Consider the following 16755-nt stretch of genomic DNA (forward strand, 5'->3'; position numbering starts at 1 on the left):
AGAGATCATTACTGATCACAAAATAGAAAATTTCGATTATACCAAACTGAAAAGTTTTTGTACAAACAAAACTAATGCAGACAAGATTAGAAGGGAAGCAATAAACTGGGAAAATATTTTTACAGTCAAAGGTTCTGATAAAGGCCTCATTTCCAAAATATATAGAGAATTAACTCTAATTTATAAAAAATCAAGCCATTCTCCAATTGAAAAATGGTCAAAGGATATGAACAGACAATTCTCAGATGAAGAAATTGAAACTATTTCTAGTCATATGAAAAGATGCTCCAAGTCATTATTAATCAGAGAAATGCAAATTAAGACAACTCTAAGATACCACTACACACCTGTCAGATTGGCTAAGATGACAGGAAAAAATAATGATGATTGTTGGAGGGGATGTGGGAAAACTGGGACATTGATTCATTGTTGGTGGAGTTGTGAACGAATCCAACCATTTTGGAGAGTAGTTTGGAACTATGCTCAAAAAGTTATCAAACTGTGCATACCCTTTGATCCAGCAGTGTTACTACTGGGATTATATCCCAAAGAGATTATAAAGAAGGGAAAGGGACCTGTATGTGCACGAATGTTTGTGGCAGCCCTTTTTGTAGTGGCTAGAAACTGGAAACTGAATGGATGTCCATCAGTTGGAGAATGGCTGAATAAATTGTGGTATATGAAAATTATGGAATATTACTGTTCTGTAAGAAATGACCAACAGGATGATTTCAGAAAGGCCTGGAGAGACTTACACGAACTGATGCTGAGTGAAATGAGCAGGACCAGGAGATCATTATATACTTCAACAACAATACTAGATGATGACCGGTTCTGATGGACCAGGCCATCCTCAGCAACGAGATCAACCAAATCATTTCCAATGGAGCAGCAATGAACTGAACCAGCTACGCCCAGAAAAAGAACTCTGGGAGATGACTAAAAACCATTACATTGAATTCCCAATCCCTCTATTTATGCCCACCTGCATTTTTGCTTTCCTTCACAAGCTAATTGTACAATATTTCAGAGTCTGATTCTTTTTGTACAGCAAAATAACGTTTTGGTCATGTATACTTATTGTGTATCTAATTTATATTTTAATGTACTTAACATCTACTGGTCATCCTGCCATCTGGGGGAGGGGGTGGGGGGGTAAGAGGTGAAAAAATGGAACAAGAGGTTTGGCAATTGTTAATGCTGCAAAGTTACCCATACATATATCCTGTAAATAAAAGGCTATTAAATTTTAAAAAAAAAAGAATTTTTTGAAAAGATAAAAAGTAGCCAACATAGTCCCCCAAAGTCTGACTTTATAAAGGAGTCTTGCATACTTGTAGGTCTTCTGATTGTTGGCTTTCTTTTTGTTGTTGTTTGCTTGAATTTTATTTTTTCTCATTTTTTTTTCTTTTTGATCTGATTTTTCTTGTGCAGCAAGATCATTGTATAAATATATATATATCTGTATTGGATTTACATATATTTTACCATGTGAAACATATATTGAATTACTTGCCATCTAGGGGAGGGGATGGGGCAAGGAGGGAAATTGGAACACAAGGTTTTGCAAGGGTCAGTGGTGAAAAATTATCTTTGCATATGTTTTGAAAATAAAAAGCTTCAATAAAAAATAAAATAAAATAATCATCACCATTGACATTTGTATAGCATCTCAAAGTTTAGAAAGCATTTTTATCATTTGTTACCTCATTGGATCCTACTGATCAACTGAGCCAGGTGCTGTTATTGCATTTTACTGAGGAGGAGACAGGTTTAGATTAAGTGGCCTGTTCAACTAATATATATTGATGAGGCTTGGGGCAGGGTAGAGAGTTGTAGGGACCTCTTCTGTCAGTGAAGGTCCTTTGTAAATGAATTTATGAACCCAACAGACTGGCAAAAAGAAGTTTATTGGCACTGGGAAGTCAGCTTTTGCTAGGAAGCTGACTTCCTTTGTGGCAAGGTTCCCACAGAAAAGTAAAAGTCTAGCAGAGGAGTCCTGGCAGAGAGAGAGATAAAGTTCATAGCAGAGAAATCCCGACAGGGAGGTAAAATGGAGTGTGGAACTGGTAGGGAAATAGGTGACAGAGATAAAGAGAGATTAACACTGAAAAGAGAATGGGCAGAGGGTCCTAGCAGCTGAGCAAGCTACTTTAGGCCTTCAGTAAGGAATGAGCCCCAAGTTGCCCCTTTTTATAATCTGAAACTTTCGCTATGGTCTGGGTGCAGTTTGAGTTGAAATCCGACCAAAATCTTTGCAAAATGAATAGAAATTTCAATTGAATGAGATTACTGCCCCTAGGCCTAGATTTCTAGTAGAGTGAGACAGTTTACTGGGAGTGATGGAGCCAATTGTAAGCTCAGTAGGATCCACAGAAATCTAGATCTCCAGCAATTTGGAACTATGCTCAAAAAGTTGTCAAACTGTGCATACCCTTTGATCCGGCAGTGCTACTACTGGGCTTATATCCCAAAGAGATACTAAAGAAGGGAAAGGGACCTATATGTACCAAAATGTTTGTGGCAGCCCTTCTTGTAGTGACTAGAAACTAGAAAATGAATGGATGCCCATCAGTTGGAGAATGGCTGAATAAATTGTGGTATATGAATGTTATGGAATATTATTGTTCTGTAAGAAATGAAAAGCAGGATGATTTCAGAGAGGCCTAGAGAGACTCATAGGAACTGATGCTGAGTGAAATGAGTAGAACCAGGAGATCATTATATACTTCAATAAGAGGATCAATTCTGATGGACGTGGCCCTCTTCAACAATGAGAGGATCCAAATCAGTTCCAGTTGATCAGTGATGAACAGAACCAGCTACTGTAATGTTCTTCTCTAAAATATAAAGTTCTTGGGGAGAAGGTTTCTTGCGGGGGCTTCTGGAGGCAGCCTTCGTTTCAGTTCACAGTAATAATCACCTCAAATTCAGCCAGGAGTTAAAGTCCAAATCCTTTATTTTTTCAAGTCTTGTCTCCTTCCTTGTTGTTAGCTTTCTTAGAGGCCTATCTCTCTCCCTGGTTCCTGCTGCTAGTCCTTTGCCTCTGCCAGCTTCATCCTCTAGCTCCCTCTGAATCTCCAGCCAGCATAAAGGTGGAATATGGAATGAATCTGACTCTACCTCCGAGAGTGGGCTTGTGTGTTAGTGGGCTTGTCCTTTAGTGGGCTTCTCCTTATATATGCTCTCTTAAAGGTGTGAATCTTGTGGAACTCTAATAAGTACTAAGTACATCTAGAGAAATGTTAAGCACCTGCTAAACAACCATTGTCTCTGTCAATTCCACTGACTTAGCACTTTGTAAGAATTCTAATAAGCTACATCCAGCGAAAGACACTGGGAAATAGTGTGGACCACAACATAGCGTTTACACTCTTTCTGTTATTGTTTGCTTGCATTTTTGTTTTTCTTCCCAGTTATGTTTACCTTCTTTCTAAATCTGATTTTTTCTATGTAGCAGGACAACTGTATAAATATGTATACATATATTGTATTTAACATATACTTTAACATATTTAACATGTATGGGACTGCCTGCCATCTAAGGGAGGACGTGGGGGGAAAGAGGAGAAATATTGGAACAGAAGGTTTTGCAAGGGTCAGTGTTGAAAAATTACTTATGCATATGTTTTGTCAATAAAAACTATAATAAAAAATTAAAAATTAAAAAAAAAAAAAAGAAAGAAATCTAGATCTCCAGGCTGGGCTAAGTAGGAGTGGTCCTGGACTCAACTAGTCCCACCAAGATAACAGAATGAAACCACTTATCTTGATTCCCTAAGGTGGGTCTCTCAGGGGAGAGCTTCTCCGAGGATTTAAGGAGTTTCTCAAGGGGTCCCCCCAAAGTCAGAGAGAGAGAGAGAGAGTTTCAGTGTTCCCCACATTAATATCGAGTACAATTTGAACTCAGGTCTTCTTTACTTTAACTCTAGCTCTCTGTCCACTAGACCAGACTTCCTGTACTCAGACCGAAACTGTCTTTCTGCCTGTGCCCTCTTCTCTATTCAATCTAGTTCTCTATACACATTCTTGATCACTCTGTGCCCAGTCTGTGCCTTCTAGGAGTGTTTCAAACCCCACACTCTGCACTTTCTGTTTAAAAGAGAGGAAGGAACAACCCCAAGGGGCCCCAGTGAGTGAGGGAAGGCTGGCTCAGATAGTCACTACTGACGAACCCTGTTGATTAAGAGTAGCTCAATATATCTTTATAAGGCTAGTGTTGAAAGGGACCTTCAAGGCCATACAAACAATCCTCTGCATTTCACAGAGGAAGAAATGGAGGCTTGTGAAAGCTAAGATCAGTAACTAACAGAAGCAGGGTCTAATCCTAAGGTTTCTGACTCCAGAACCTGTTCTCTTTTCATAGTCCAGGATTGGACAGATAGGAGGCATTTCAAAGATTGGCAGAATCAAGACATTAGGGATCCCATAGTCCCAGCCCACTATTTTGTTTTATTTTATTTTTTTAATTCTTGCAAAAGCATTTTCTTAAAGTATCGCTGTATCATGTGTTGATACATAGACTTCCCAGCAAAACCCAGCAAAAAAAAAAAAAAAAAGTACATTCCTGGAAACACTTCATTTCTGGATTTTTAACAGAAAAGGAGGGCCGTAAGCTCTCGCTCTGGCAGTGTAATATTAACAACAACCATGGTGATTGATGGAGTTTGTTGTTCTTGGCTTTGATTATGTTGCTATAACCAGCCATGTACATTCCTCTTTTGGCTCTACTTTCCACCTTCTGCATCTTTTCCCAAGAAATTTCCCATCTAAATTGTTCATCTTTGTCATTCCCCTATGGGCTTACATTGTTGTGGTCTGGCTTGTGAATTGCCCTTTTGGTTCTTCATTCTTCTCAGCATCCTTTCTCAAGAGTTTTCTTGTGTTTCTCTGAGATATTTATCTCAGTCATTCCTAGGAACTTAGTTAGATTTAAATGTATTCTTATGTCATAGTTTTACCTCCTCATCCTAGCCCTAATTGTATTTCAATTGCTGCAATGCCCTCATTTAATGGACTGAGTAAGGAGAAAAGGAATTTTAAACTTAGAGAAGGGAAGTGGTCAATTTAAGGTCTTGACATCTCCTCCAGGTGTCTGGATCTGATCCCAGCAAGACTTGACAGCTGACTCGTTAAGTGAGGTTCTTTCACTTGGTCATAGAAGCCACTATCTGTGGCTGAGTGGAAAGAGTTCTGAATTTGGAATAGGGACCAGAATTCAAGCTCTCCTCTTTTTCCACTGTTCATGTGACCTGAGGCAACCTTCTCGGGCCTCAGTTTCCCTCACATGACAAACAAGGCTAGTTGCTCTATGACTTCCGGCTCTAGATTTATGAATCTATGAGTCTTTCTTAAATCCATAGAAGTCAACTTGATTTCATTAAGGCTGTCTGATAGGTGCTTAAAAGAATGCAAGAAGAGAGGGTGGGACCGAGTGTTTGGATGCTGGGTTCCAATGAATTAATCAACTGGAGCTAGGTCAGTTCTTGAGAAAATCTGGCCAAGGACCACCCCCGATGATGAAAAGAATGAATGTTAGGAGTCTCCCGGATCAGCTTTTTTTTCAGTGTCCCCCAAAATAAACCACTTGAGTCAGCCCCACCTCCAACTTCCCTTTTTAAAAAAAAATTTACTGGGTTCTTTAATTCACAAGAAAGATTTCCTCTTTATCAGAGAACTATAAAAGGAGTGGAGAAGCCTGTGAAGAATCACAGCAGGAGCAATCCATTCCCCCAGGGCTCTCCTATCTGATTTTGTTTTGTTTTTAAAAACTTTTTTCTTTACAAGTACTTAACTATTTATAGACATCTCTATCCACTCCTCCATCTCTTCTCCATTGCCAAGACCATGAAGGCTTCCATAATGATTCTCCTGCACCTCTCACTCATGGTTATCTGTTGTCCCTCTGCCTTTGCAGCAGGTAAGATTGAATTCTTTCTATTTGCCTTCCCTCTCTTCTCCTTTCCTCCCCTCTCTTTGCTAAAGGTATGGGCAATATTCCTGAGGCAAAGAAGTCAGGGATCTGGGATATGATAGACTCAATGTGCATGGCACAGGAACTGAGGAGTTGAGTGGGAATGGCTAAGTGTTGAGGATTGGAGGCAAAGAGGGGACAGGAAGAGCCAGGACTAGAAAGGGTAAGTGCAAGGAGGCAGGGTTGGACCATGGCATGCATTGCCATACCAAAGCATCTCTGCTACACCAATGGAGTAGGAAAAATAACAGGAGCCCTGAGTTCCAGTAGTAGTTCACTATTCCCTTCTTTCTACCTCCAGTGAATCCTCACCTGACCGGTACTATAATGCCTCATCTGTAAATGACAGGGTTGGATACATGATCCCTAAGGTCCCTTCCATTCTGATATCCTGTGATTCCATAGAAAGTCAAAAAGTGCAGGAGGGAAGGGAGGGGAAAGCAGCAGGCAGACCATGGGGGAGAAGAGAAGGAAGAGTCAGCTTGGGACTACTCTTACCACCACTCAAAAAAGCAAATTACATGAGCCTTAAGATTTGCTAGGTACTTTCCAGGCATTATCTTGTTCAATCTGCCTTGTTAGGTGGGTGCTATTGTTTTCTTTATCAGATCAGACTCTTCTTGTTGAATTCTGGATCCAACAGGTTATTTGCCCCAAGTCACAATGGATCCATACCCACGGTGTACCGCTCCATTCTGTGTGGCGTTCCATGTCTTGCTGCCATATAGCAAGTCAGGGACAATGTTGGTTTTCTAAAAAGTGGACTTTTACTTTCATGAGCAGCTTGGGGTCCCTAGAGAAGGACTGGAATTCAAGAATATCTTGAAGGATCATGCTGTAACATTTTTTTTTCCCTTTCATAAGAAAGTTGTCTGGAAATTTGTATTTCCAAATAAAATTATGATATCTGCTAATAATTATTTGCATTTAATGTGTTTTTGCACAGACAGGAGAAATTAGAATAAAATATTATAAAATATTTGAAAGACTTTTTTAAGTCAATAAAGTTTTTTTTAATGTGCATGGTGACATAAGGAGTAAATGTCTCAGGAAGAATTTAAACTCAGGTCTTCCTGGTGCTGAGTTCACAATCTAGCTTTGGAAGCAAATTTAGAGGTTCATCCCCCTTTTTGTGTTACAGATGAAGAAACTGAGAGCTAGAGAAGTGAAATCATTTGCCCAAGGTGGCAGAGTCAGGATTAGTACCAGAATTTTTAGCTCTAAACTTAGAAATTTGTCTTTTTACCACATGAGAGATGGGAGGGGGGGAAGAAGAAAGGAAGGAAGGAAAGAGGGAGGGAGGAGGGAAGGAAAAAAGAAAGGCGGGAAATAAGCAATTATTAGGCACCTATTATGTGCCAAGCACTTTATAGATACTATCTCATTTGATTCTCATAACTACTCTTGAAATAGGTGCTATTATTATACCCATTTTACAGTTGAAGAAACTGAGGCAGATTGAAGTTAAATGACCTGCCCAGGGTCACATAGATATTAAATATATAAGATCATATTTGAACTCAAGTTTTCTTTGTCTCCAAGTTCCATTTCTATCTGCTCCATCGCCCAACTGTGCTACTTAGTTGTAGGAGCTGGGGGTGGGGGCTTAGTTCTGTGGCTGGTCATGTCTCACCCCAACATTGGAGTGTAAGCTTCCCTGGGGAAATGGCAGTGCTCGCTTCATTTTTGTATTTTCAATATCCCTCACCCAGTAGGTATTTAATGACCGATTCTTACTGAATTAAATTGAAGTCCTAGCCATGAAGTCCTAGTAGCCAAAACTCTCTCAAAGCAGACTCAGAAAGAAGATGAAACCCTCTCATTTTGTCTTTCAGGAGCTGCGGTCATTCCCTCATCTTGTTGTGTGAACTACATACAGAAGGCAATCCCCTCAAACCTGGTGACCAGCTACCAAATGACCAACCGGAGTGCTTGCTCCATGCCTGGAGTGATGTGAGTACTTGGGCCCTGAGCCTACAAGTCATTCTTACCTTTCCCCTGAAACCTATAATCAATCAACTCATTACTTAATCTTTCCCACCCATCCTATTCTTGAGATCATCATCTTAGTTCAGTCCTTCAAAAGCCTCCTAAAATGTCTCCATGTCTCCTAAAGCGATCTTCACTCTTTCTTCTCTTTAATCCATCTTCCACACAGATACCAGATTTATTATCAGTCCAAGTGGCTGCCTAGCGATGGCCTTCGTATAACATTCTGTCTCCCTCTACCATGCCTAGAATGCTCCCTTCACACCTAAATCATTTGTATTTATTTCTCTCTAAATGTGATATATTCCTCCATTAGAATATAAACTCCTTGAGGACAGGAACTATTTCATTCATTTAATAATAACAACTAGCAACTATATAGTGTCAGACACTGGCTAAGTGCTTTACAAACATCTCATTTGAGGGTCTTATTTTACAGTTTCTCATTTTTCTCATTTTACAGTTGAAGAAACTTGAGTTTAAGACTTACCTGAGATCACGTGTTTGTGCCATTGCCGAGTAGAGGGCCTCTTATATAATACATATTTACTAAATGTTGATTGATGAGTTGGGCTTCTTGGCTGGGGATTACCAGCATACGGTAACTTCTGCTCCAGAGGGGATTAGGCAGCCCCAGGGGACTAGACCATGGAGCTGAGGGTTACCTGCCCTACATGACTGTTGCTACTCATACTTCCAGTGAAAAGGGATTGATTGTAGATTCCTAAATCTAAAAGGGAACTTAGAGGAAATCAATTCAAACCCCTTCTTTTTACAGAGAAAATTGATCCCAGAGAGGGTAAGTCCCAGAGAGAGAGAGAGACTTGATTTAAGGCCCCCCCAAACTAGTGAGTGGTTGAAATCTGTGTTGCCAAGGACAGAGGGGTGGCCTTAAGTGGACTTAAGTCAGGAAGGTGTGGATTTGAATTCTACCCCAACTACTTACTAACTACACGACCCTGGAAAAGTTATTTATTCTCTGTGCCAATTTCTCTTTTCTGCAAAAGGGACTCATTGAACTTGAAAGTGTCCTGCAGATCTTGGATCCTGAGCTCCATGTGCATCTGTTTTCTGTGAATTTTTGTAGCTGTCTTCTTGTTTACAAATTCTTCATGAGCAATGCGTGTGCGGTACTGTTTGTTACCACACCACTTCCCCGGAATCCCTACAGATTTTATTTTGTATATCTTTTTTAAATGCTGTATTTGTTTTCCATTAAAATCTGGGGTAATTATGATGGTCAAGAGCAGTTACCTTTAGATTTTAGAGTTTAGGAAGTTAGGCTCCTTCCCTTCTTCACTCTTTCCCCTTTTTGCATTCTCCATCTCATCTTGTCCTCCCTTTCTCCCTTCCTACAGGTGCTGAGTACTCCCCTCTCACCAAAATTAGAATGTTGACATCACCATTATTATCAGAATCATACTGATAATAATTTGGGTTTTCATTCTGGTCCATTTCTCTATCAAGTCCTTTTTCTTCATATTTATCATATACTTTCCAAGATATTAATCTTTTATTGTGTGATTTTCTCTTTCTTCTTTCCTCCCCCATCTTTCTTTCTTTCTTTTTTCCTTCTTTCTTTCTTTCTTCTTCCCTCCCTTCCTTCCTTCCTTCCTTCCTTCCTTCCTTCCTTCCTTCCTTCCTTCCTTCCTTCCTTCCTTCCTTCCTTTCTTTCTTTTTTTCCTTCTTTTTCTTTGCTTCTTTCTTTCTTCCTTCTTTCCTTTCTTCCTTCCTTCTTTCCTCCCTCCCTTCTTTCTTCCTTTCTTCCTTCCTTCCTTCCTCCCTTCTCTTCCTTCCTTTCTATCTTTCTTTCTTTTTTCCTTCCTCCTTCCCTCTCGTTCTTTCTTTCACTTTTATGAAATGAGGTAATTTGATCTTGAGGATCCCCAAGTTTCCTTCTGTCCCTGATCATCTGTTGTTCCTTCCTCTACAGTTTTACCACCAAAGGAAGCCGGCAAGTCTGTGCTGACCCCACAAGGCAGTGGGTCAAGGATCGCATGAAGGCAATAGATGCTAAGAAGGCCAAGCTCTCCCAGGGGGCTGCACCAAAAGCCTTGAAAAAACTCCCCAAGAAGCCATCTTTCAAGAACACCACCATGGATCGCTAAGATGGGGGTGGGAACTACTGGCCAGTTTCCTGGGGGAATTGAATGAGAGGTGGAGAAGGTGGTCTTTCTTCCTTCTCTCTCAGCTGGGCCATTACCAGAGTGAATGATTGTACCTCCCAGGTTCCCAGATGCCCATTTACTATCCATGTGACTCTGAGGAAGTCCTTTTTGCTCACTAGGCTAGGTTACTTCTTCCTCCTCTGTAAGAACAATGGAATCACAGGTTTAGAGCTAGAAGCACCTTGGAAGCCATCAAGCTATCTTGGCAAAGCTGGAACTCTGACCAAGATTTGTGGCTCCAGAAATGGCCTGACCAGTTGATCTCTACTATCTCTTTCAGTGCTAATGTCCTATGTTCATTATCAAAGCGAGATGATGTATATAAAGTGCTTTTTCTACTCTGTCAAATGTTCCATCAATGTAGACCGTGTCCTTCCATCTCAGTCCTCAGCTCTGAAGTCAGAGGCCCCAATTCAAAAACTCTTTTTTGGAGCCGTTGGATTGTTTCATTTTAGGGACCTGGCTCAGTGTCTGGCACAGGATAGTAACAAATATTGTTGATTGACTCGGTGGATTGCCAAAATGTGCAGAGTGAGAGAAAATGTGACCCAGTAGATAGAGGGCCAAGTTCAGAGTCAGGAAGGTGGGTTCAGTTCTTACCCCTAACACATACCAGCAAGGACTCTGGGTGAGTCCTTCTGCTTCCAAGTATCCCTCACACAATTCTCCAAGACAAATGAATTGTCACTATCACTGGAGGGAGTTTCCACACTGGATGGTCCCAATCCCAAAATGACATAAAATTGGATGGAAAAGAGTAGAATTGATGTGTCTGAAGTAGTAGTCAAATAGCAGTGAGAGAAAGAAAGAAAGGCTCCACCTACCCTCTTGAGCCAATCTCTAACTGAGCCTTACCTAAGACAGAGCCATTTAGTGACTACTTTGAATTTGGAGTTGGGGGGACCCTCAGGGATCATGGTATCATTAGAGTAGCAAGGGGACCCTAATCTTACAGAAGAGTAAACTAGAGAGAGATGAAGTGACTTCCCTGCGGTCACAGAGGTAACAAATGGATCGTAAATGTAGGACAGAGCAAAAAGTGACCTTGCCCAATGTCATTCGACGGATGGGGAAACAAGTCAAGGAAGGTGGACAATCAGATAAATTTGAGGGTATGGAGTTACAGCACTCATGGGGGGAAGGGCTTAACTTCTGTGAACTTCTTGTATTATAACTTATATTATGGTTTTTTGTGTATTTATCTTATGCCTTTTCCTAGAATGTAAGCCTCTTGAGGTCAAGGCATGTTCCTCCTTCCATCTGTGTATCTGCAGCTCCAACCCAGTGCCTTTTATTAAGTGATTATTTAATAAATAAATATTGAATGAGCAAAACTGAATTTCAGTGGAAATGGGGCTGGGAGGAGTCTCCAGGCATATTTTCCCTAGAAGCTTCTGACAAATCATCAGAAAATCAGAGAAGAAGGGATTGTTCATTTTTTGAGAGAATTTACCAACAAGCTTCTCTAGTAGTTAGGTAATAGGGTGAATAAAGCTGCAGGACTGAGTTAGAAAGACCCAAATTCAAATCACGTCTCAGATTCTCCCAATCTGGGTGACCCTGGCAAGCCATGTCATTTTTCTGTGCCTCACTTTACTCGTCTATCACACCAGGTTAATAATATTATTTACCTCCCAGGGTGATTGGGAGGAACAAATGAAATGCCGTGGGAGGAAAATGTTTTGTAAACTTCAGACATTTTAGAAGTGCTAGCTGTTATTATTTGAATAGTTCCCTCCTTCAGAACTGTTCGGCCTCCCCAAAGTCACTCTGCACTCATTCTGTGTATCACTTTAGAGTGCTTAATGCAGGAAATTAAAATGATCCACTCTTGCTCTGAGTCATTAATTTTGTAGTGGCAGCTTCTGGGAGGGTGGGGAGAGGGATTTAGCATCCCGTCTGGCTCATTTGTCTGAAGTTAATTCTGAGGTGCTAGGACGGGAGGGGCTGCTGCTTTCCCAGCCTGTATGAGGGTTGGGTTGAGTAGAAGTAAGGGACTCAGTTTTAACCCAAGGACAATTGTATAATGAGCGGTGGAGCTGTGGGCAGACTACAGGTCACAAGCCTTCCTAGTCTACCTTTAGGACCCTAGTTTCTAATGGCTTCAGATCTCAACCTGGAGACATGGAAACCATTCCAGGAGGTAGGCCCTCTCAAGCTGATGGGAAGGGGAGTAAAGACCTCACCACAGGTGCCAAGCAGAGGCTGGGAGGGTCTTGTGAAATGTTGGCAGGCATCTTCAGCAATGGGATGGACCAGATCAGTTCCAGTGGAGCAGTGATGAACTGAATCAGCTACGCCCAGAGAAAGAACTCTGGGAGATGACTAAGAACCATTACATTGAATTCCCAATCCCTATATTTTTGCCTGTCTACATCTTGGATTTTCTTCACAGGATAATGTACAACATTTCAGAGTCTGGTTCCTTTTGTACAGCAAAATAATGGCTTGGTCATGTATATTTATGGTGTATCTAATTTATACTTTAATATATTTAACATCTACTGGTCATCCTGTCATCTAGGGGAGGGGATGGGGGGGAAGGAGGGGAAAAATTGGAACAAAAGGTTTGGCAGTTGTTACTGTTGTAAAATTACCCATACATATAACCTGTAAATAAAAAGCTATTATAGAAAGAAAGAAAGAAAGAAAGAAAGAAAGAAAGAAAGAAAGAAAGAAAGAAAGAAAGGAAGGAAGGAAGGAAGGAAGGAAGGAAGGAAGAAAGAAAGAAAAAGAAAGAAAAAAGAAATGTTGGCAGGGTCTCACTTAGAATTCTCTCTGGAAGACCAGCTTTTTTTCTGCTGGAACAAACTACCCTCTAGCCCTCAAATTTCATTCAATCTGGAGACCTCAGTCAGTGGCTTTGTGAGGAAACCAAGTGCTTTCGACACCTCAGCAGTGGAGTGAGGGGCTTTAAATGGTGTTGCCCGAAATGTAGATGAGTTGAATCGAACCATTCCCATTTTTACAGAGTACCTTGGAATGAGGAGACCTCATTGAACAACCTGTACGGACTTGGTCTAAATTTTAATTAATGGAGTTAGAGGGTTAGGGTCTCTTTCCTCAAAGCCAATCAATAGCCAAGTTATATCAATTCAATCTCTGCACCTCTCTCCCACATATCCCCCCTCTCTCCACTCTCATGGCAGCTCTACCTAGGTCCCCATTACCTCTTGCTTGAAATATTGCAAAAGCCCCCAATTGATCTCCCTGCCTTCGGTGGTCTATCTACCCTAACCTGTCCCCTCCATAGTTGCCGAAATCACTTTCCAAGGTGCATACCTGATCATGTTATTCCTCTGCTCAAAAACACTATCTATTTGTACTTTGGAAAAGAGCCTTAGAGGCTGCATCTTCCAGAGACTCAGGTTAAAGAACTTGCCCAGGCTTCCAGTTCCTAAGTGTCAGAATCTAGAATCCAGGTCTTCAGAACATCCAGTCCAAAATGTAAAAAACCAAGCTTTAGGAAACAAACCAGCGAGGCTGGGGTGACTGCTTCGAGTCAAAAATTGCTGAGGGCTCCCCCATCGTCTTCCTCAGGAGTTGCAATGACTTTCCAACAGGCCCTTGGCTTAAACGTTGGACAGCACTGGGGAGAAGCAGAGAGGGCAGGCCCCTGGGCTCATGTGTTTCTTGCTTCCACTCCTTGCATTCATTCTAGTATTCCTCCCTTCTCCCCCTTCCAGTCCCTCCTCTTGATGGGTACATGCCCCCTCTGGCAGCTCACACGTGCCAGGAATGAAACCTCCAGCTTAGCAGGATCAGTGAATCACCTAGCATTATTTCTCAACCACAAAATTCTTAGGAAGTCTCTTCAGGGAGCTTATTCCCTAATAAAAAGAAATTTGGCTTCAGTATCGGGACTACTATCGAGCTAAGTGGAAATTGAAGGCTCACGGAAGGACCATGAAAGCCTCCAGGATCGTTCTGGGTGTCCTTCTGGTTGGATTTCTCTGCTCCAAAGTCCAGGCTGCCACACGTAAGGCTGCTCTCTTCAGTGCCTTTCTTTTCTCTCGGGACTGGGGGCTGGGGGCAAGGGCTGAGGAGAATGGAACGTTTCCAAACTCTGTCTACCTTGGTTTTTAGAAGGCAGCAACATTGCCAGGTACTGCTGTGAGAAATACAGCCGCAAACACATTGCGTGGAAACTCATAGAGTCCTATGAACTGACCAAGAGCAGCTGCTCCCTTTCTGCTGTCATGTGAGTATTTCTTCTGGTCTGGAGAATGGGGAGAGGGGCTCTGCCATCCAAAGACAAAGCCACTTTATGACCAGGCAGGTGTTTGGTCTTTAGCATTGATAGCCTTAGGATGACTGAATAATTGATGGACTCATTCGTCTTCTCCTCCCTCCAAAAGGGGGACAGTGGGCACTTTCCCTCTCTGGCTCCTCTATTATCTGCAAAATGAAGATGAGAGTTCTATGATCCTGTCACTTAATCTCCTGGAGCATAGGACTGGGGTGTTGATAATGTAGCCTGGTTTAACTTCTGTTCTTATGCAGCACTTTAAAGAAACTACATCTAGGAGAGTGTAGTTGTAGTTTTTGTTCAGTTACGTGGCTCTTTGGGACCCCATGGGGTTGGACTTGTACTTTCTGGGGCAGAGATACCGGAGTGACTTGTCATTTCCTTCTCTAATATGTTCCTATTTTAGGAGGGAGAAACTGAGGCAAATAGCTTTGAATGACTTACTCAGAGGCACACAGCTAATATATGTCTGAGGTAGATTTGAACTCAGGACTTCCTGATTTCCAGCCCAGTGCTCTATCTACGACACTACTTAGTTTTCCCATAGCAGGATCATAGAGATCTAGTTTTCCCCTCTGAATTTAGGATTGAGAGTGTATACAACCTGAATGTGTGCTAGGAAAGCTGGGGGATGGGATGGTTCTATGGTAGTAAACTCATAGATCATTCATATAGAGCTAAAAGACACTTTAGAGATCATCCAGTCCAATCTCTTCATTTTACAGAGGGTGAAACTGAGGCCTGGGAAGCATAAGTGACTTAAGATTATAGAACCATAGCTCTAAATATGGAAGGACCCTCAGAGGCCATTTAGTCCAACTCCTTCCTTTTGCGGGTGAGAACAATGAGGTCCTGAGAGGTTTAGCAAAGTCAAATAGAGAACAAACATTAGAGACAGAGCAGCATTTGAACCCAGCCCTACTGACTCTGAGGCCTGCGCTATCTCCAAGTCCAGAACAGGACACTGAATGGTTCTGGGGCACAGTTTACCATTTGTATTATGCCCAGGATGGGGATGTAGTCAAAAATAGGAGTTATTGTTTTTTTCTTTACAGATTCACCACCAAAAAAGGCCAGAAAGTCTGCGCTGATCCTGCAGCACAATGGACTCAGAAATATGTGGCTTCCCTGAAATCCCGGCAGAGTCTTACTTAATCTTGGCTTCCAACCCAGGACTTAAAGGGCCCAGAAGCCCAGCTTCCTGCTCAGTAACCAGCGGCCCCCCAAAGACCAGAAATCCATTGCCACAGACAGACCTGAAGAGTCCTTGGTTTTATGACTGAAGAGGAGAATGGATTTGTCCAGCAAGGTTTTTTGTTTTTTATTTTTGACTATAAAGGGAGTCCTCCTTCCTAGACAAGAGTTGTAACTTAATATTATTATTAAATGTTGTTGTCTTCAAACCTGTGTGGCCTCCGCTTTGACACCCTTGAAACATGGCGCATGTGGAAAGAGGGATGAAGTCAGATTCAGGAGCCCTGACTTTGAGTTCTGATCCTGCTATTTGCTAAGCCTGTGGCCTCGGGCAGATGGCTGGGTCTCAGTTTTCTCATCTGTCAAGTGAGAGGGCTTGGCTCAGAGGTCCCTTCCAGCTCTAACTCTATAATCTGAGTCTCAGTTTCCTCATCTGACTAATAAGTGACCTGGGCCTCGAAGGCCCTTCTAGCTTTGTATTCATGATCCTACAATAATAATAGCTAATATTTATATAGCACTTAAAGCTTCCAAAGTACTTTATAATGTTATCTTAATTCTATACAGGTATTATTCTCATAGGCCAAGAAAGTTTAACTTGCCCAGGGTCAAGTGGGCACCTAATGTAGGATCTGGACTCCGATCTTCCTGCTTTTAAGTCCAATCCTATTCATGGTACCACCTGTCTGCCCCTCCTATCACTACTTATGACCAAAGGAAAGGATTGTTGTTGACAAACTGGGTGAGTCAGTCTGATATACATTTAAAAAGCTTTTTGGTTTTTTTTTTTTAAGTATCCACTCTGTGCTAGATCCTGCTGTTGTTTTGAGTCATTTCGTTTGTTTGATTCTTCATGACCTGATTTGGAGTCTTTTTGGCAAAGATACTGGAGTCATTTGCCATTTCCTTCTTCAGGTCATTTTATAGATGAGGAAATTGAGGCACACAGGGCTAAGTGGCTTGCCCAGGTTGCCATAGTAGTGAGTTCCTGAAGCCAAATTTGAATTTCGATCTTTCTGACTCTAGGGCCAGCATTCTTTTGTCTGCTACAATACCAGCTAGTCAGTCACCTGCTAGACACTGGAGACAAAATGAACAATCATTGCCTTTAAGAAACTCAGGTTCTAAACTGGCAGCTGACATATACACATCTTGGTATCTATTGTGTCATAGAGGAGCTA

General features: G+C 41.6%; 1 protein-coding gene across 1 annotated transcript; it reads left to right on the plus strand.

Moving 5' to 3' along the window:
• The first annotated feature begins 5632 nt into the window (after positions 1-5632).
• LOC100934273 lies at positions 5633-15916 on the plus strand. The gene is made up of 6 exons (XM_031968752.1): positions 5633-5920; positions 7810-7927; positions 9897-10068; positions 13969-14110; positions 14218-14332; positions 15436-15916. Exons 1-6 carry the CDS (start codon positions 5848-5850, stop codon positions 15533-15535), a joined length of 720 nt encoding a protein of 239 aa, XP_031824612.1. The 5' UTR covers positions 5633-5847; the 3' UTR covers positions 15536-15916.
• The last annotated feature ends 839 nt before the right edge of the window (positions 15917-16755 follow it).

This window comes from Sarcophilus harrisii, chromosome 4 (assembly GCF_902635505.1).
Source record: "Sarcophilus harrisii chromosome 4, mSarHar1.11, whole genome shotgun sequence".
NCBI lineage: Eukaryota > Metazoa > Chordata > Mammalia > Dasyuromorphia > Dasyuridae > Sarcophilus > Sarcophilus harrisii.

Coding starts and splice junctions, on each gene's coding strand:
- LOC100934273 (XM_031968752.1), top strand. CDS start 5,848: ATGAAGGCTTCCATAATGATTCTCCTGCACCTCTCACTCATGGTTATC. Junction 10,069..13,968: donor AGAACACCACCATGGATCGC/TAAGATGGGGGT, acceptor ATTCCCTAATAA/AAAGAAATTTGGCTTCAGTA. Junction 14,111..14,217: donor CAAAGTCCAGGCTGCCACAC/GTAAGGCTGCTC, acceptor CTTGGTTTTTAG/AAGGCAGCAACATTGCCAGG.